Below are 21,765 nucleotides of genomic sequence, written 5' to 3' on the forward strand. Positions count from 1 at the left end.
CATTATTTATGTCCAAATAGCTACTTTTGTTAGCGCGTTCACAAAGTCACGAAGCGCGTTCACTAGGAGCAGACGAAATGTCAAAAAGTTCCGTTACAGTCCGTAGAAACATGTCAAACGATGTATAGAATCAATCTTTAGGATGTTTTTAACATAAATCTTCAATAATGTTCCAACTGGAGAATTCCTTTGTCTGTAGAAAAAGCACTGGAACGCGAGGTACCGCTCACGTGAATGAGCGTCACGAGCCTGTGGCACTCTGCCAGACCACTGACTCAAAGAGCCCTTATGAGCCCCTCCTTTACAGTAGAAGCCTCAAACAAGTTTCTAAAGACTGTTGACATCTAGTGGAAGCCTTAGGAAGTGCAACATGACCAATATCCCACTGTATCTTCAATACGGAATGAGTTGAAAAACGACCAACCACAGATTTCCCACTTCCTGGTGGGATCTTTTCTCAGGTTTTTGCCTGCCATATGAGTTCTGTTATACTCACAGACATCATTCAAACAGTTTTAGAAACTTCAGAGTGTTTCCTATCCAAATATACTAATACTATGCATATATTAGCAACTGGGACTGAGTAGCAGGCCGTTTACTCTGGGCACCTCTAGGCACCTTATTCATCCAAGCTACTCAATACTGCCCCCAGCGATAAGAAGTTAACGACCGTTCCACAGGTGCATGTTCATTAATTGTTTATGGTTCATTGAACAAGCATAGGAAACAGTGTTTAAATGGAGGATAGGCAGGCAATGGAACAGAGATTTTTCAAAATAAGAGCCACTTCCGGGTTGGATTTCCTCAGGTTTTCGCCTACAAAATCAGTTATGTTATACTCACAGACAATATTTTGACAGTTTTGGATACTTTAGAGTGTTTTCTATCCTAATCTGTCAATTATATGCATATTCTAGCATCTGGGCTTGAGAAATAGGCCGTTTACATTGGGAACGTTATTTTTCCAAACTGCCTCCTAGCGTCAAGAAGTTAAACAATGAAGATCTGTAAAGTTATTTCGATTTTTACGACTTATCTTTGAAAGACAGGGTCCTGAAAAAGGGCTGTTTGTCAGCGATTGGGTGCAGAGATGTAGCGGAGTCAGGTGCAGGACATAGGTTTGAGCAAAACAACTGAGTTTACTCACAAAAAAGGCAAGCAATATTCCAATAAGGAAAATACAGACAGAATAACACCTACACGAACCACTAAGACACCAACAATCACGGACAGAACAGAAAGGTATGCCAGAGGGTTAAATAAGGAACATGATATGGGAATTGAAACCAGGTGTGTTTAATACAGACAAAATAAAACGAAAAATGAAACATGGATCGGTGGTGACTAGAAAGCCGGTGACGTCGACCGCCGAACACCACCCGAACAAGGAGAGGGGCCGACTTCGGCGGAAGTCGTGACACTGTTTATTTTTTTGCTGAGTTTATGTATTTTTAAATCCATTGTGACCTCTTGATCCCGTGCGGCATAGGCAAGATGCAATAGATGTATACATATATATAGATGAGATGAGTCAAGTAGGATATGTAAAAATGATTAAAGTGGCATTATTTAAAGTTACTAGTGAAACCTTTATTAAATCCATTTATTAAAGTGGCCAGTGATTTGGGTCTCTATGTTGGCAGCAGCCTCTTTATGTTAGTGATGGCTGTTTAGCAGTCTGATGGCCTTGAGATAGAAGCTGTTTTTCAGTTTCTCAGTCCCAGCTTTGATGCACCTGTACTGACCTCGCCTTCTGGATGATAGCGGGGTGAACAGGCAATGGCTCGGGTGGTTGTTGTCCTTGATGATCTTTTTGGCCTTCCTGTGACATCGGGTGCTGTAGGTATCCTGGAGAGCAGGTAGTTTGCCCCCGGTGATGCGTTGTGCAGACAGCACTGCCCTCTGGAGAGCCTTGCGGTTGAGGGCAGTGCAGTTGCCGTACCAGGCGGTGATACAGCCCGACAGGATGCTCTCGATGGTGCATCTGTAAAAGTTTGTGAGGGATTTAGATGACAAGCCACATTTCTTCAGCCTCTCCTGAAGATGAAGAGGCACTGTTGCGTCTTCTTCATCACTGTGTGGGTGGACCATTTCAGCTTCTCCACCACTGTCCCGTCAATGTGGATAAGGGGGTGCTCCCTCTGCTGTTTCCTGAAGTCTACAATCATCTCCTTTGTTTTGTTGACGTTGAGTGAAAGGTTATTTTCCTGACACCACAATCCGAGTGCCCTCACCTCCTCCCTGTAGGATGTCTTGTCATTGTTGGTAATCAAGCCCACTACTGTTGTGTTGTCTGCAAACTTGATGTTTGAGTTGGAGGCGTGCATGGCCACGCAGTCATGGGTGAACAGGGAGTACAGGAGGGGGCTGAACATGCACCCTTGTAGGGTCACAGTGTTGGGGATCAGCGAAGTGGAGATGTTGTTTCCTACCTTCACCACCTTGAGGGTGGCCCGTCAGAAAGTCCAGGACCCAATTGCACAGGGCGGGGTTGAGACCCAGAACCTTAAGCTTAATGATGAGCTTGGTGGTTACTATGATGTTGAATGCTGAGCTGTAGTCAATGAACAGCATTCTTACAGAGGTATTCCTGTTGTCCAGATGGGATAGGGCAGTGTGCAGTGTGATGGCGATTGCATCATCTGTGGACCTGTTGGGGCGTTATGCAAACTGAAGTGGGTCTAGGGTGGCAGGTAAGGTGGAAGTGATATGATCCTTGACTAGTCTCTCAAAGCACTTCATGATAGTCAATCAGTTCAGTTATCTTTGCCTTCTTTGGTACAGGATCAATGGTGGCCATCTTGAAGTTTGTGGGGACAGCAGACTGGGATAGGGAGCAATTGAATATGTCCATAAACACACCAGCCAGCTGGTCTGCGCATGCTCTGAGGACGCGGCTAGTGATGCCGTCTGGGCCAGCAGCCTTGCGAGGGTTAACATGTTTAAATGTCTTACTCACTTCGGGCCACGGTGAAGGAGAGGGGGGGCCTGCAGTCCTTGGTAGTGGGCCACGTCGGTGGCACCGTATTATCCTCAAAGGGGGCAAAGGAAGGTGTTTGGTTTGTCTGGAAGCAAGACTTCGGTGTCCGTGACGTGGCTGGTTTACTTTTTGTAGTCCGTTATTGCCTGTAGACCCTGCAACATACGTGTGTGGGTCGTTGAATTGCGACTCCATTTTGTCCCTATACCATTTCGCTTGTTTGATTGCCTTGCAGAGGGAATAACTACACTGTTTAGATTCGTCCATATTCCCCGACCTCTTTCCATGGTTGAATGCGGTGGTTCGTGCTTTCAGTTTTGCGCGAATGCCGCCTTCTATCTACGGTTTCTGGTTGGGATAGGTTTTAATAGTCACAGTGGGTACAACATTTCCAATGCACTTCCTAATAAACTCACTCACCGAGTCAGCATATAAATTGATGTTATTGTCTGAGGCTTCCCGGAACATTTCCAAGTAAATTACTGGCAAAACAGAAGCCAGTAGATTTACAGGACTTTTACTGAAACACAAATTTACAGCATATTATTGGACCACCTGAATACAGTAACATGCTATATTTCTAGAATGTACAGGACATTACTGGAAGCACAGAGTCACGCCCTGACCTTAGAGAGACTGTTTATTCCTCTATTTGGTTAGGTCAGGGTGTGATTTGGGTGGGCATTCTAGTTTTCTATTTCTTTGTTGGCCGGGTATGGTTCCCAATCAGAGGCAGCTATCTATCGTTGTCTCTGATTGGGAATCATACTTAGGCAGCCTGTTTTCCACCTGAGTTTGTGGGATCTTGTTTTTGCACAGTAGCTGTATAGCCCTGCAGAACTTTACGTTCATTGATCTTTTGTTGTTTTTTTGTTGTTCATTCTAAAATAAATTAAGATGTACACTTTCCACGCTGCGCTTTGGTCTCATTCCGACGACGGACATAACACACAGTGATTGGTAAACTGTTGCAGATTTACAGTGCAGGCAGCTAGTGCCAACGACGGCAGTATTTCTATTACATGTCAATACTGTCAATACCAGTTTTTTTATTTGTATTTCACTGGCCTGAACTACAATTCATGTAACCTATTGTGTAACAGTTTAATTAGAATTCATGCATTTTGTATTTTCGAACACAAAAACACAGACATTGACTGACCATGTGAATCCAGGTGAAAGCTAGAGTATGATCCCTAATTGATGTCACTTGCTAAATCCTCTTCAATCAATGTAGATGATGGAGAGGAGACCAATTAAAGAATGATTTTTAAACCTTGAGACATGTATTGGGTATGTGTGTCATTCAGAGAGTGCATGGACAAGACAAAATATTTGTGTGCCTTTGAACGGGATTTGGTAGTACATGCCAGGCAAATCAGGTAGCGTCACACACCACGACACTGCTGGATTGGTTGCTTCTGAAGTTTTGTATGCTCAGTGTATACTTGCAAGTAGCATGCTTAACTACAACATTCTCGGTAACGGTAACATCATATTTTTACTTGCAATAACTGTGGTATATTCTTGTTTACCTTAGTTTACACTGACTGTAAGTCGCTCTGGACAAGAGCGTCTGCTAAATTACCAAATTTAAATGTAAAAATGAACAATTGCAAAGCACACTGCTGGGTATTATTCTAATTACCTCCGCCCCCAAGTAAGGCCACATTTGATCAAAATACAAATAGTTTGAGGGCAGAACTCATTAGAATAATCACCAGCAGTGTACTTTGCAAATGCTCATTTAAATGTTGGTAATTTAGCAGACACTCTTGTCCAGAGCGACTTACAGTCAGTGCATGTAATTTAAGGTTAATAAAAAAACATATCACAGTCATAGCGAGTAAAAAGTTTCTGTAACCGTTACTAGGAATGTTGTTGTAGTTGATCATATAGTGGTCTGAAAAAATTCTTTATTTGTTACCACATAATTTTTGGATGGATCTCTGGCTAATGCAACATATGTTATTGTAATATTCACAGTAACTTGCCACCAGCTTTCTATGAGTTACTGTAAAATGCAGAGCAATGATATAGTACAATACTGTAAAATGTGCTTACTAAACTGTAAGAAAGTTAATGCCACTGTAATCATGTTTGTATTTTACTGTAATTCCATGGGATTAGTGCAAGCAGGTTGGCTGCTAGGTATTTGTATATTACAGAATATTTATGAATATTTGGTGGTTTATATCCTTCACACTTCTAGAGGCCTAAACAAATGCTTCCAAACTGACCGTGATTACAGGGAAAAAACAGATCAAAAGGAAACTATTTAATATTCAACCATTAGAGGTTTAAGACTCTGTGACTCTGATCTTTTCCGATATAGGTTAAATTGTTGGGGCACTACCATATATCACTTAAATTGGTACAGCTCTCTCACTTACGGGTGCAACAAGTATAGCCTCTTACAAGGCACGCCTCAAGATTTCTTAATGAGCCACAATAATACCATGCACCACAAAAGGTTTTTGGCACTCCAAATGTACAGAATGGTACTGTATTCTGTGGGGGTGGTACTTAATTACAGTAAATTACTGGCAGACAGTAAATTATTGTAGATTTACAGGACAAATATAAAAAAACAATTGTATGATACTGTATTCTGTGGGGTACAGCATTCTCACTACTGGGTGTAACAAATATAGCCTCTTACAAGGCACGCCTTAAAATATCTTAATGAGCCAGCGATTCTTTCCCCTCCTACAACATTTTTCCACAATGCACAATAGTTTACAGTATGATGCTGTAAATATATAGCAAAACAGGTCATATAGTCCTATAGCATTTAATGTAATTTTACAGAAGTGTAACGGAGCCCCCATAATACATTGCTCTTTACAGTACTGTAATATAGAACTACAGCAGCTAATTGTGAAAGTTTTGCTGTAAATTTACAGCAATTTGTTCGTGATAACGTAGACTCTAGTCATTTGAAGTAGGTCCTGTTTGACATGTAGTCTGTGAAATTATAGGACTCCTGTGAACCACCCCTTAACTGCAGCTCTGTGGGGGCCAATGCACTGGCTGAATTCTGAATATGCACTCCTGGTGTAGGATAGTATAGTGGAGGACAGAGCCTGTTTTTTTTGTCCCCCTGTTCACTCTGACAACTCCAGCTGTCACACACAGGGACAATGGAGAAGAGGGGGTGTGCTCTGAATAGAAGAAAAAAAACTGGAGACCTCCCCAAAGACTCGTCATCTGCATTTGACAGGAACCCTTCCTCCCCCACCTCACCGCCCCCTTCCCTTTCTCCCTCCTTTTCTCTCTCTTCTCTCCATAAGCGTCCGTCCTCCTCTCCCTGTAGCTCTCCGCGGGGTCATTTGTCCGCTAAATAACTAATTAGGAGTTTTAGTGGGATTTTGTAAAACTGATTTTTTCGATGTTTTTCTTCCTAGATTGGCGTTTACTGATATAGGCTATCAGCTCATATGTTTCGCTCAGATAGGTCTTCACTAAACTTGTTGTTCAGTCTATGCTGTTATTACAAATTAGAATACTAGAATAGGTATGAACCTTCTTATGATGGTCCAAAGGTCAACCATGTTGGTCAGGGAGTTTGCCAGTGCTGTGATAAGATATTGTGTAAAACAATGAATGTGAAGAATTTAGATAGCCAGACAGTTTTAGAGGGATGATTCCATAATTTTTTTCAAATGAACTGCCAATATGCCAACATTTCATTTAAACAATGCAGTAAATCCACAGCCATACATACACTGGCTCAAATCAGTTGATGATAGATCTTAGACAAGTTGTAAATGCAACAAGGACTGATATTGTATCATATAATAGTACTCACAGCTTTCCAAGAAAACAAAATGTAGACCTATGGTCTATTTACATATTTCTTAGAGGCTATTTATAAAGAAAAAGTGTATAAAACCCATATAAATTGTATTTATAATTATATGACAATATTTTAGGTTGACTATAATTCCATTACACAATTTCTGATACATCACATGCCTTACTTTTATAAGTAAAAGCAGGAAATGCATCAGTTATGCCTCTACTGTTATTCATTCCAATTTGACTGGTTCGGATTTCTCCCTGACTAAGATGGCTGCCATTTTCGTACCATTACCATTATGGAACTAGACTCTCTAGTAATTTAACTGGTAAAAGGTTATACAGTCACTACTGATGGACACCCCACCCCCTCTTTCTGTAATGCATGCATTCATTCTGGCTATTAGCCTACTGTATTATTATAGGCTACTGTATTTAGGAGAGTGATAGGGGGAAAGGGTGGAGAGCGCGAGAAAACAGCAATGCACACAGAACACAGAGACCCCAAGTAGCTTAACAAATGAGTGGCTCACCCAATGTCCATTCATGTCCCCCCTCAGCCCACAAGCCTATTAGGCAAGCATCCCTCCTTGAGCATTCACTGTCGACAACATGTGGAGGCATCGCTATAGCAACCAGTGGCTATGACATGTGCAACAGACAGGGACTCCTAAGGGCTGAATAAAAGGAGTGTCTCAACCATATATGATCTCAAAAACCCAACCCCTCTCCCCTTCCTTTCATTGGGCACAGAGGCGCTGAAACGACCCACTATAGGCATCTGCAGATTCTTGCGAGGCTCAGAGAATCAGGCGGGCACATCACCTCGTTCGTTCTCCTCCTCGTTATTTTATTTTTCTTCTTCTCAATCTTCGTGCGCGAGCATTGGTAGCTGCAGTCTTTTGTTGACGAGGGAGGCGCACCGGACACTGGTAACTTTTGGGGAGGAGAGGTTTGAGTGGGAGGCTGGTTGTGCGCCGGCCACACTGGAGCTGCGGTAGTTGCACCTGCTCTCTGGAATACAACACATATGTCCTATGTATTGCAAAACATCTGACTTGCGGATCAACATGGATTTTGGTAATTTAGGTAATTATTTTCCAACTTGTGTTACATTTTGGCTGGTGCTGCTACAACTAGTCTAATGCAGCGGGGAGACGTGCACGTTGCACATTTGTCTGGAAGGCATGTGTAGGCTAGCCTATCAGTTTTATGTGGAATTAGATGATATATATATTTTTTATGAATATTTTGACCGCTGCTTTTGTTTCTGTAATTGATTGCATTTCAATTGATTTGCAATGCTTGCGTGAGTTGCCTCATTTCGTCACTCTGTCGATGCTCCAGTTACCCGAAAGATGCTATAGTGTCGGGGAAGAAATCGAACAACAACAAAAAATAGTTCATTTTTCAAATTTAGACGGGGATGATTAGTGCGGTAGTAGGCTAAAGTGTTTTAGGCCTATTTTAAATTATAAGCTAACAGGTGTTGAAAATATAGAAAATATGTTTACTTTACAGCAGCAGAGCGGGAAGTGTCCAATCGTCACATCTGTATAGGGAAGATACAAAGTTTTCACCTGAAAGCTCATTCCCTGGATACCAATGGAATTAATTGATGAACTAAGCACATGCGAGTTGTTACCTTTAAGTTAATTTTGCATAAAAAGTTTGGGGATATTTCTTTACGACCTTTGCTATTATCTACACACTGAAATTGATTTGAGATAGGAATATAGGCATCTTTTTTTAAATTACAGTTGATTGGCAAAGCAATTACTTATAATAAAAAATGAAAAGCCGCATGGATTTACTTTGGCAAAGGTTCTTATTTACCGCATTAACACTTTTGTATAACTGTATAATTATTGTTTGATTTGACTTAATCAGACTGGGAAATGGCTGAAATTGATGGAATAAGTGATCACAGGCCTGTGACCTTTATCTCAGTCATTTGAATAAGCCAGAGCTACCGAAATCCATCTGCCCTTTGTCTTCAGCTAGATCTGCTAATCCTAGGGAGAGAGAGAGAATAAGTGAATGTAAAAACATCACTGAGCATCCTGTTCCGATGCAAGAAAATTTCAAGAAGACTGTTTTCATTCAAGGTGATAAACAAGTCAAGGTGAACTAAAAATAATAATAATAATTCTGATTCTGGCACAGTATATAACAATATAACAGATTTCCTTAAGAGTGTTATTCATAATTGCACACGTTCATTAATCTATTAACTAGGCAAGTCAGTTAAAAACACAGGCGAATTTACAATGACTGCCTACCCCTGCCAAACCCAGACGACGCTGGGCCAATTGCACGTCGCCCTATGGGACTCCCAATCATGGCCAGATGTCATGCAGCCTGGATTCGAACCAGGGACTGCAGTGACCGCGCTTGTACTGAGACACAATGCCTTAGACCGCTACGCCACCCGGAAGCTCAAATACGCCTGTCAATAATCATAGTGTGATTTTATAATGTTTATACACGTTAATATTTATGACATACATGAAAATTATGATCTGCAAACAAATCAATGTGATTTATTTGTTTATACTTTTTTTAATGATTGTTTGGTTGTTTAAATGTTGTTGTTTTTTTTTACTTAGTTGACTACCTCTGTTTACGTTTCTCCATTCACGCTAATTAACAAAAACTCCTCTCTGGCGTAAAATGGGAGTCCTCTCTCTCTTTCCCTAAAGAGAATATGCTCTTCGTTTGTTATCTTTATCCTCTTAGATACGTCTTGAAAGGACATATTGAGGGGTGTGAAGATTATTTAAATCTGCATTTTTTTGCTAGGATCAATTAACAGCTTCCTACAAAATATATTTTAGTCACTGTATGTTGTCATTATAGCGGTTTTATTTAATATGAAGTTATATACCAGAATAATATTTGAACTATAGCACAGTATAATATTGTTGTAATTATGGCATAACATATTTTGATACCTTAAAAGCACAATCTCAGATTTTTCTCCCCAACATTTAGAAGAGCAAACATGAAATAAACACTAGACATGTCACAATATATTTTCATGTTAATTGAATTCAAACTAATGATTTATTGTCATGTAAACTAAGAACATTTCTTTTCATGGAGTCCCTTTTCATGTGGCTTGCTTAGAAGTGTTAAGCTGGTGGAGAGAAAGCGAGAGAGAGAGAGAGACAGACAAGGGGTGGAAGGGCTGCTGTAGTAGACTAAAGCTACCTTCCTACAGTTTCATATGCACATACCAAGCCTCAACAATCCAGCTTACATTTATCCTTATCTATCATATTTAATAATTTCCCTCATATTCAATCTGTCAAAGGATAGCATTGATGTAATAGCTCAGAGGTAGCCAAAGCTTTGTTTCACTCATATACTGTATGTTCTCTGCGGTTTATTACAGGACTTGTTTTAGACCTCTCTATTGGTATCAAATCCATTTGACTGTTGATTGAAGCTGTATTTCAGAGTCACATCCATTGTAATCAACAGAAACACACACACACACACACACACACACACACACACACACACACACACACACACACACACACACACACACACACACACAGCTAACCTTGTGGGGACACACAATTCAGTCCCATTCAAAATCCTATTTTCCCTAACCCTAGCCCGTACTCTTACCCTAACCTTAACACCTAACCTTAACCCAAAAACCTAACCTTAAACCTTACCCTAAACCTAACCAAAGCTCCTAACCCTAAAACTATCCCTAGCTCCTAACCGTAACCCTTAACGTAATTCTAACCCTAACACTAATTCTAACCTTAACCTCCCTAAAAATAGCATTTGGCCTCGTGGGTACTAACAAAATGTCCCCAGTTGGTCAAATTTTTGTTCGTTTACTATTCCTGGTCTTCTGGTCCCCACAAGAATAGTTAAATATGTCCATGTCCATACACACACACTCAACAGACCTGCACGGTAATCAGTGTGAGCATATAAGCAAAGGCCTCAGCATCCATAAAGTCACCAAAGGTTAAGGTGTTCATGCATTGTAATTATGAATGTATTTATTTTCTGATACAAATTATAGATGCTGCTAAATGTGTACCTTACCCTTTTGCCCCCTAGGACTAAGTACCATGTTTCAGCGGTTGATGATTGTTTTGTGCTTTTGATTTGATTGAAGTTGAAAACCCCTCTTTAATTCTGATTGTTGGAAATTTGAGTGCATTGAATAGATCGAGGTAGACAGGATACTTGATGGTGTTTGGCCGCTCGTCCAAAGTCTCTGCAGTGCATCTGGGTTCATATTCTATTAGAAAGTGCTAAAACCTTCCCAGGGGTCCATGCACTTACTGAGACCCAGCCAGGCAGCCAAACAGGGACCTGTGAGACAATACCATGCCAATACCAAGCTATTCTCTTGGGCTTAGCGGTGACCACCGGGGAGGGGGTTAACAACGTCTCTGAAAGGCCCATTCTAGTGGGCTTCTGCTGGGTACACACAATCTAAGATCCCACTTTCAGGCGCTCCTAGCCATTAGCTCAGGGGCCTGGGCCAGGGCCTTAATTCAGCCAAACTCAAGGCTGGAAGGCTATTAGTGAAATATTTTACTGTCCAAACCTCCTGTAGCTGCACAATGGCAGGTCTCCCCATGCCAGGACAAAATGGGCCTAAATGACTATAGAGCAGCCAGTGTGTGGGCTGGACAGGAGAGAGTAATAGAGCTTGAGGGAGTTTGAATGCACACTATAAAACTACTATTATTGTAAAGTAATGAGTGGGGTGGGCAGGAAGTTAATCTAGGTGGGGATGAGTGGGCGTAGGTGGGATAGACAGGGAGGGAAATACTGTGCGAGTTTGTTTCTGTATTTCTGGAAGACAAATGACAGAAATCCCAAGTCTTTTCTATGCTTTTCCTTTTGCTGCCAGATTTATGTCCATTTCCGTGTTTGTAAATTGTGTCACTGGTGTGTACAGATGTAGGATCTTAATTTGATCCTGTTTGCTACAGCAGGAAAATAATTCTGCCGCAACAGGAAACGTGAATTATTATGTGGATTATAATTCATGGACATTTTTGTAGGGGTTGATACATTGTTTGTATGGGAAAATCAAGTTTGACACTTTTAAGTGAAAATTACACATTCCAGAAGAGTTTTTAAACCTCAAAACACTTTACGTTTAACATTCAACATCTGTATGTGTGTGCGTGCAGATGTGTAGGGCCTTTTCTCATCCCCTTTTCTCTCTCTCTCTTCCCAGAAGGGCAGCTTGAAACAGATCCCGGTGGTCAAGGAGAGTCATCTGGAGTCTGGTCAGTTCATGGTCTTGGCCATCATCTCCATGGTCCTGATCACGGGGGCGCTGGCAGTGTCTGGCTGGTTCTTCTGCCTGCGCCACCGCTCCCACCTCCAACTGAAGGAGAAACTAGCCAGCCTGGGGACTGACACCAGCGCTGATGCAACCGCAACCTATCAGGTGAGAGGAGCCTCCTCGGCTTCAGCCAATCACAGTGCAGCCGCTGAGTGCTCTGCTGGTAGAGAATGCACTCTGGTCCCGGTCCCTGACGCTAGCCTTATTCTGATTGGTCTGCAGTGACACGTAGTCGTTGTGTTTTGAATGACTTGATTTGAAGGGAATATCTGGTTGATTTTGTCACATTTGTAACAGTTGTTTGTAAAATGTCTCTTTGTTCATGATAGAGCTAGGTTGTGATTTAAGGGTGGTTATCAATAGAATGTAAAGTATGTAACGTTTCTGTAACCTAATTGCAAGATTACACATCATTTGATTTTGTATTATGGAAAAATGTCATTTGTGATTTGATTGTTATTTTTAAAAAAATAAAAAATAAAAATAAAAAATCTAAAAAATGGAAATAGAATAAACATTGGCTTTTTTACCATCCAAGTCAAATGTTAGCCTTGTAAAACCAGACTGACCGCTGCACTCAGGCTGGTTTAACAAGGCTAGTCAACTGTATCCAGAGGTCTAAACTCCAGACAAAGCCTTGATATTCCATTGATGGTTGTATTGGCTATGACCTGTGACTAGGGGAGAGCCTTTTCAGCAGGGGAACGGGTTCATTGTATGACCTATTCCTTCCATTCCTCCAGGACCAGCGGCTGGCTGGCTGACTGGGTGGGTGGCTGGCTGGCTCGTATTGATTTTGTCCTGGGCTCAGCTGTGCTCAGCATGGGCACTCAGTGCACATCCACCCATCACATTCACATGCTCAATATTTAATCAGCTTTCCACAGTGTCGCCTTTCCCGATTGTACACACTAAAGAGGGACAATCATTAAGAAAGCAGAGAAATGTTTTGTTCTGTAACCGTTCATTCAGGCCCCTGTTTCTTCAATGTTCTTTTATTTTGTTGGTTTAATGGACTTTTACAATATTTACAATCTTTTTTTATTTTTACAATACAATAGGTGTCGTTGGAGCCTATCATGTTTACTAGAAGAACAAATGAATTGTTATGTGAACGTAGCATGTCAACTGTTAAGGCAGGTATTGCCAGTTAAGTGGTTTAGCAATCAATCTCAACTCTATACCGTCCTTCTTTTTTGTTATTTGCTTTAACACTGAACTTGAAGCAATGAGACTGTCTGGCCTCCATGTGTGTACAACATATTTCATGGTTACAGATATAGCTCTAGGGTATAGCAAGTATAAGGGTTGCACAATTCTGGTAACTTTCCCCAAATTACCAGGTTTTCCCAGAAATCCCTGTTGGAGGATTCACTGATTTCCTGCTCATTCCCTCCTCCTCCTATTCCAACCAGGATTTCTGGACAACTTGGACATTTTGGCAAAGTTAACTAAATGATCCAACCCTAGCAAGTACAGTAGTACATTCTCAGAGTATTCTGACTATAGTTTTTGTTTGCTGGATTACAATTTGTTTTCCCTTGTTGAAAAGAAACAGGGCTTGCGTCCCAAATGGCACCCTATTCTCTATTTTAGTGCACTTTTTTTCACCAGAACCCTACGGGCCTATGTAGGGCATAGAGTGCCATTTGAGACGCAACCCTTGACTCTGTAAAGGTGTAGACTAGAGATACTGGATTAATTATTAAGTGGACGTGGAAAGTGCCCTGAGGACATGGCCTGGGGCAGATTCTCATGGTTATGATGATTAAGGTTAGACGTAGGGAAAGCTGATCCTAGACCAGGGTTTAGGTGCTGATCCCTAGAGGGAAATATCTCAATGATAGATCATGAGATAGACTAGTAGCCATGCGCTCCTTTCAGAAGAGACTGCCTTCTGCTCTTCTGGCTTGCTGTTATGGGCCCTGGTCAAAGAAGTGCACTTCATAGGGAATAGGTTGCCATTTGGGATGCACCCCTGGTTATTAATTGAGGTTGAAGATCAGTCTGTGGGTCTGACTGGTGCAGGCCACACACCAAACACGATGGGCTTCACAGATTACTGTGAATATAATGGAGAAATCTCCAGCTGCACATAAGACTGACACTATCGGGAGTAGGGGAGGAAGAAGGGGGAGAGAGGGGGTTCGGGTCCTGTAAGATTGCACCCTTCAAACAATGAGGTGTTTTTTTTCTTCTTCTCTTCTCTCTCCTTTTCGATATGTGGGAAGATGACTGGCTGGCTAGATAACGCCCAGGCTCTGAATCCCTAATGGGGCATCTGTGAGCACAAGGCATGATGGGAGAAAAGCCGAGTCAATATGCAGAGAGGAGTAATCTTCATGGTGGGGTGGCAGCAGAGGGATAGTTGTTTTTATATAGAAGTCTCTTCTGAATCCAATATAATCACACCTACAGATGTACGATCTTCATTTTGTCGCAGTGAAATATGTTGTTTTACAGGGTCAGCCATAGAAGTGCAGCGCCCCTGGAGAAAATTTCCGTTAAGGGCTCTGCTCAAGGGCAGATCGGCCGATTTTTCACCGATGTAGGCGACCTTTCGGTTACTGGCCCAACGCTCCAACACTCTAACCGCCAGGCTACCTGCCGCAAACGTACCTTACATACTTCCGAAGCGTTTTTTTAACCTCAAATGCATTGCATGGAAGTTCTCCTGCAACAGGGTGATCAAATGAAGATCCTACATCTGTACAAGTTCAATCCAAATGCCAAAGTAAAGGCCTACTGTACATGTGAATACGTAGGTTGCTCATTTCTGTTGTAGTTTTGTTGTTACGAATAAGGGTGGATGCTCAATTCAAAGAAAATCCATTGGGCTTGAAGTATTGATTCCTTGTTTAATCTCTTTGGGTGATGGAAGCAGATATATTTCTTACCTAAAGATGAATATGGTTGTTAGATTTTGAACGTGGGCAGTATCATTGATTTTGGTTGTTTTTGTTGCTCATCTTTTTATTAACTATTGTCCTCATAATAACTTGTGCCTCCTTATAAGAAAATACATAAGTAACTAATGCATTATAAAACAAGTGGCTCATTGAAATTGTTACCACATTTACACAAATGGAAATCAATACTTAAAAACAAATTAACACATCCCTTGCGAGCCAGTCACCCAATGTATTCTTACAGTTTATTATTATTTGCTTTGTCAAATGGTGGCAATACACTGGCTTGACCTTGGCAATTCAAGTTTTTTGAAGGTCACTTCATGACCTTTAACTGTATTTCTATTTCCTGACATCATTTATATAAATAGGTTTGCTACAAACCATGCTCCATAGGTCACAGTGATATCCCAGTCTTATACAATCTCAATCTCAAAACAATGTATGTTTGGATTTTGTATTGGAGTAATATTGTATTGTAATATTTTGCCTTGACATAACAGCAAAGTCCTACACCATTTAGAAGTCCTTTTTATTTGCAATGATAATGCACTAAGAATCAGCTAAGAGTCAACCAATGCCTGATCAGGTTCTCCACTCTCCTTTGCAGGAGCTGTGTCGCCAGCGGATGGCTGTGCGGACATCGGAGCGTCCGGAGCGTGCGGAGTGCCCGGAGCCTCTGCGGCGCCTCTCGCGGCTGAACAGCTCGTCTTCTCAGTTCAGCGATGGGGGACCCATAGCCAGCCCCTCGGCCCGTAGCTCCACTTCCTCCTGGTGCGAAGAGCCTGTCCCCTCCAACATGGACATCTCCACCGGACACATGATACTGGTACAACAACATACGTGCCGCTACAGTACCCTATATTCTGCCTGTCTGTCCTGTCTGTCTGAGTGTATGTATATATGTACAGTATGTCTGTCTGATGCGAGGAGCCTGATGTTTGGAGTCAGTATGGAGTGTAGTGTGGGTAATTTATAGGATGTCTCCCCTCGCTCTCAGCTTCCAGCTTTTATTCTGTTTGTCTGTCTGGCTCTGTCTCTCTAACCCTTTCTCTCACTATGCTCGCTACATCTCTGCGGTTATCTCATTTTATTTCCAGCTCTGTCTTTCCTGCTATCTCTATCTCTCTTCCTCTTTTTTTCTTTTACTCTCGCTCTATCTTGCCCTGTCATCTCTGCCATTCTTTCTCTTGCTCTTGTTTCCTCGCTCTCACTGTCACTCTCTTTATCCCTCCTCCTTGCCCCTCTCCTCTCTCTCCCTCTCTCTCTCCCTCCTGCTCTTTCTCTATTAAAGCCAAAGTGATACGGAAATTGCTTTGTGGGATGAGAGCTGCTCTAAAGTGAAATATCATTACCACGCTGATTGTCAGTTGAATGTTTCATTATTATTATTATTCCTTGTGGGGCCCCTCAGTTGCACACACAATGGATTGTTTGAATTTTGCACAACTTTTGTTTTATTCACTGCAGACAAGCTTGATAAAAGAGTTGGAAAGATGCCTGCAGTGTTTTCATGAATAACGTGTTGAATTTGCCATAATGACTGGGCTTTATTGCAAATGTCAAGGCTGGTTGAGACACCTCTTTTGAAAACATTTGAATAGAACATATTTGACCTTTACATTACAACAAAGTTCTACACCATGTACAGGTCTTTTATATTTGATTTGATAACAATACAATAAGAATCAACCAGATTCACTGCAGATTCTTCAGAAAAGCTAAGTATAACGCACATAAAAACCACACAGACCTTGATTCTGTTTTGACTCCTGAGTGATCGATTAACCACATGTAATTGCCTTGGTATCACTGATCTCAGACCAGTCCTGTCCTCTGTGGATCTCATGCAGCATGGACTGTGGGAGTGATGAGTACCTTGCTCTCATGCTGGGTGGGGCTATCTTATAGCTCACACCTACATCTAACACTGGAGTAGGAGGCTCTTTCTGGCCCAATCTACACTTCTCCATGCTTCACCTGGGTTTTGCACCCAATGGCACTCTATGCCCTATATACTGTAGTGCACTACTTTTGCCCTGAGCCCTGTGGGCCCTGTTCAAATGTGTGCACTAAATAAGGAATAGAGCGCCATTTGGGATGTAGACCTGTTAATATTGTATCTGTAGTTCCGGCTCAGATCCATGAACCACATACTGTTAAGTTACTCCAGGAAATACAGTCACACTTTAGTACAGGTGTTCAGTACTGTAGAGTGAAATGTATATAATAACTTCCTAGGTTCAAAATCAGAGTCAGCGATGGTGGGATTAGTTTGTACGATTGCCTAGACTTTATTCTCTGCTATTTTGCTAGACCTTCTGGTGCTGAGGCATGTTGAAACATGCAGTCTGTGTGTTTTGGTCACCCATATTTATGCACCATAAATTAGAATGGGTAAGGATTTTTCAGTGCACAATATGTATCCAATTTCAAACATATTCAAAGACAAACAGCCTTTTTAGGAACAGTAACACCAGCTATGTTATTCTACTGGCAGGCTTTCAGCACCATGGATAACTCCATACAGTAATGCTTCTATTGCTTTTACATAGTTATGCTTTGTTTTTGGTACTGTTTTTATGATGTCCAGTAGATATGGTCGTGATGTTGATATAATTGCCGTTGTTGTATATGTACCCTCTGTAAATGCTTATTTGTTGCCTTTAGAAAATCGATAGCAAGCCCTAGGCAACATTTCATTATTTTGATGGCTTACTTCCATGTCTTAAAAAAATCTAATTGAAAATGAATCATTTGTTAGAGTAAGACAGGCAATTTATCAAGGACAAGTAAGTTGTTCGCTTTTGATTCTATCCCTGATTGATTGGACTGATTGCAATGCCCTTCCTCTCCAGGCTGCCCCCCCCCCGACCTCAGATTCTTAGAAGCTACTACTCTTTTCAGACACTTTCTACTTTCCCCATGGCATTCCCTGTGACTCCTCAGTATTTCATATTCAGTTACTGTTAGGGACTCTGGGAACAGAGAATGAGCAACTGACGACTGAGTGTCCTTAGCACCTCTGACCAGAACGTCAGCCGTCATCTTCAAATAGGTGTGTTCATATAGCCATGTCGGCTGACTGTACCCATTATTACAGTAACATTACAGTGGCACAACAGTAGCAACGTTGTGTCACCTGTTGTGTCTGTATTTTCTCTGTATCTAATGTAGCAGCTCTTTATGGCCAATGAGGGCTATTGTTAGGGGGATTACTCAGTGTTTCCTTGACATCCATCCTCTCAGAACCTCTGATTGACAGCCCAGTTACTAATCCCTTATTTATTCAGCCCTGTTACTCTTGTTGCGTTCCAAATGGCACCCTATAGCCCATAGGGCTCTGGTCAAAAGTAGTGTACTATGTAGAGAATAGGATGCCATTTGGGACACACACTCTCTGCCTCTAGAAGATGAGGTGATCCGCTGCTTCATCCATCCACAATCAGGCTGCTACATCACTACATACAAATCCCAGCTCCCACATAAACAACACAATTATTACAATTTGTGATAAAGAGTAGGTGCATAAGCCATTGACTGGTGGCAATTCTGTAGCCCTTCTGAATGTATTGATCAAATATTTACTAATATAGGGTGTATAGGTCTGTGTAGGGAAGGTGGATGGGGTGTCATGCTGTGGAGCTACAGTGTATGGGCCCTGGTCAAAAGCAGTGCACTATATAGGGAATAAGGTGCTAATTGAGACGCACTTGTTCCACTCTGTCAAGAGAACTGCATGGAAATGGCTCTGTCAAGTGTTCATGACACCCTGTCATTCAACCGTCACTTCTGAAAAGACTGCATTGTTTGTTTGTTGCATCGGCGACACAGCAGCCAACATGCAGATTGGTGCTCACTGCTGACAAAGAACAGTCATCAGAATGATATGATAGAGATGGTGACAATTACTTTTTTTTTGTGCAAATTTGGTAATTTTCACTCAAAGGGAAAGCAAAGAATTCTTATTTAAAGTAGTTGATGTGTAGTCAATGACAGCCAACCCCTCTGAGTTGCTAGTGACTAGAGTACATCTACTGTTATTACTGCAATGAGGCATTATAAATCGGACCTACATGTGCCCTCTAATACACTGCTTGTCATTTGGTGCATTATCTACTATGACTGGGGCTGCATCCAAAATGACACCCTATTCCTGACATAGTGCATGACTTTTGACAAGAGCCCTATGTGCCCCAGTCAAAAGTAGAGGACCATATAGGGAATAGGGTGTAATTTGGGACCCAGCCTGGAACTTTAGAATCAAAAAACTGCTGTGAAATACGATCTACTGTTTTTTGACAAAGATATGACTGGAAGTTAATATTTTCAGCTGATAGTGAATGGCGGAAGAGGGGATATTAAGAGGGGCTAATTTCCCGTACTGTGCATGTCCCTGGATATATTTACATGTGTCACGATCGTGTGGAAGAGATTCGGACCAAAACGCAGCATGAGGAAAATAAGCCATCTTCTTTTAATTAAATGAACGAAGATGAACATGAAACGAAAACACTATACAAACAAACAAAACAACAAATGATCGTGAAGCTAAATAACGCAAGTGCACAGACAAGCAACAAACGTTAAACAAGACAACTACCCACAAAAGCCTACTGCCTATGGCTACCTTAAATATGGCTCCCAATCAGAGACAAATGAATGACAGCTGTCTCTGATTGAGACCCAATCCAGGCAGCCATAGACATAACTAGACAACCTCACAATTATCTATCCCATACACAATACAACACCCATAGACTAAACAAAACACACACAACATACAATGCCCACCCCAACTCACGCCCTGACCAACTAAACATAATCAAAATAACATAAAAATAGGTCAGGAATGTGACATAACCCCCCCCTCAAGGTGCGTACTCCGAACGCACCACCAAAAGTCTAGGGGAGGGTCTGGGTGGGCATCTGTCCACGGTGGTGGCTCAGGCTGAGGGCGAGGTCCCCACCCCACCATAATCAATCCCCGCTTCTTTATCCCCCTCACAATGCCCACCCTCCAAATAACCCCACCTAAATTAAGGGGCATCATCAGGATAAGGAGCAGCACCGGAATGAGGGGCAACACCGGAATGAGGGGCAACACCAGAATGAGGGGCAACACCAGAATGAGGGGCAACACCAGAATGACTGGCGGATCCTGGCTGGCTGGCTCTGGACGCTCTTGGCTGGTTGACGGCTCTGGACGGTCATGGCTGGCTGACGGCTCTGGACGGTCATGGCTCGCTGACGGCTCTGGACGGTCATGGCTCACTGACGGCTCTGGACGGTCATGGCTCGCTGACGGCTCTGGACGGTCATGGCTCGCTGACGGCTCTGGACGGTCATGGCTCGCTGACGGCTCTGGACGGTCATGGCTCGCTGACGGCTCTGGACGGTCATGGCTCGCTGACGGCTCTGGACGGTCATGGCTGGCTGAAGGCTCTGGCTGATCCGGTCTGGCGGAAGGCTCTGGCTGATCCGGTCTGGCGGAAGGCTCTGGCTGATCCGGTCTGGCGGAAGGCTCTGGCTGATCCGGTCTGGCGGAAGGCTCTGGCTGATCCGGTCTGGCGGAAGGCTCTGGCTGATCCGGTCTGGCGGAAGGCTCTGGCTGATCCGGTCTGGCGGAAGGCTCTAGCGGCTCCTGTCTGGCGGACGGCTCTAGCGGCTCCTGTCTGGCGGACGGCTCTGTAGGCTCATGGCAGACGGGCGGCTTTGCAGGCTCATGGCAGACGGGCGGCTTTGCAGGCTCATGGCAGACGGACAGTTCAGACGGCGTATGGCAGACGGGCAGTTCAGGCGCCGCTGGGCAGACGGGCAGTTCAGGCGCCGCTGGGCAGACGGGCAGTTCAGGCGCCGCTGGGCAGACGGGCAGTTCAGGCGCCGCTGGGCAGACGGGCAGTTCAGGCGCCGCTGGGCAGACGGGCAGTTCAGGCGCCGCTGGGCAGACGGCAGACTCTGGCCGGCTGAGACGCACTATAGGCCTGGTGCGTGGTACCGGAACTGGAGGTACCGGGCTAAGGACACGCACCTCAGGGCGAGTGCGGGGAGAAGGAACAGTGCGTCCAGGGCTCTGGAGACGCACAGGAGGCTTGGTGCGTGGTGCCGGAACTGGAGGCACTGGGCTGGAGACACGCACCATAGGGAGAGTGCGTGGAAGAGGAACAGGGCTCTGGAGATGCACTGGAAGCCAGGTGCGTGGTGTAGGCACTGGTGGTACTGGACTGGGGTGGGAAGGTGGCGCCGGATATACCGGACCGTGAAAGAGGACACGTGCTCTTGAGCACCGAGCCTCCCCAACCTTACCAGGTTGAATGATCCCCGTAGCCCTGCCAGTGCGGCGAGGTGGAATAGCCCGCACTGGGCTATGCAGGCGAACCGGGGACACCACCTGCAAGGCTGGTGCCATGTACACCGGCCCGAGGAGACGTACTGGAGGCCAGATACGTTGGGCCGGCTTCATGGCATCCGGCTCGATGCCCAACCTAGCCCTCCCAGTGCGGCAAGGTGGAATAGCCCGCACTGGGCTAAGCACGCGTACTGGGGACACCGTGCGCTTTACCGCATAACACGGTGTCTGACCAGTACGACGCCCTCTTACTCCACGGTAAGCCCGGGGAGTTGGCTCAGGTATCCAACCCGGCTTCGCCACACTACCCTTTATCCCCCCCCCAAGAAATTTTTGGGTGAGCCTCTCGGGCTTCCAGCCTCTCCTACGTGCTGCCTCCTCATACCAG

The 21,765-nt window shown here is 43.5% G+C and overlaps 1 protein-coding gene across 5 annotated transcripts in view; it reads left to right on the top strand.

Moving 5' to 3' along the window:
• Positions 1 to 21,765, top strand: part of LOC139583570 (receptor-type tyrosine-protein phosphatase N2-like) — a 278,697-nt gene that overhangs the window by 225,934 nt on the left and 30,998 nt on the right. For all 5 annotated transcript variants that reach the window (XM_071414794.1, XM_071414797.1, XM_071414792.1 and 2 more), the window contains 2 exons: positions 12,009 to 12,224; positions 15,639 to 15,857. In XM_071414794.1, the coding sequence (XP_071270895.1) occupies positions 12,009 to 12,224; positions 15,639 to 15,857 (435 nt within the window). The remainder of the gene's footprint in view (positions 1 to 12,008; positions 12,225 to 15,638; positions 15,858 to 21,765) is intronic.

The sequence above is a fragment of the Salvelinus alpinus genome, chromosome 8 (genome assembly GCF_045679555.1).
Source record: "Salvelinus alpinus chromosome 8, SLU_Salpinus.1, whole genome shotgun sequence".
NCBI classification, from domain to species: domain Eukaryota; kingdom Metazoa; phylum Chordata; class Actinopteri; order Salmoniformes; family Salmonidae; genus Salvelinus; species Salvelinus alpinus.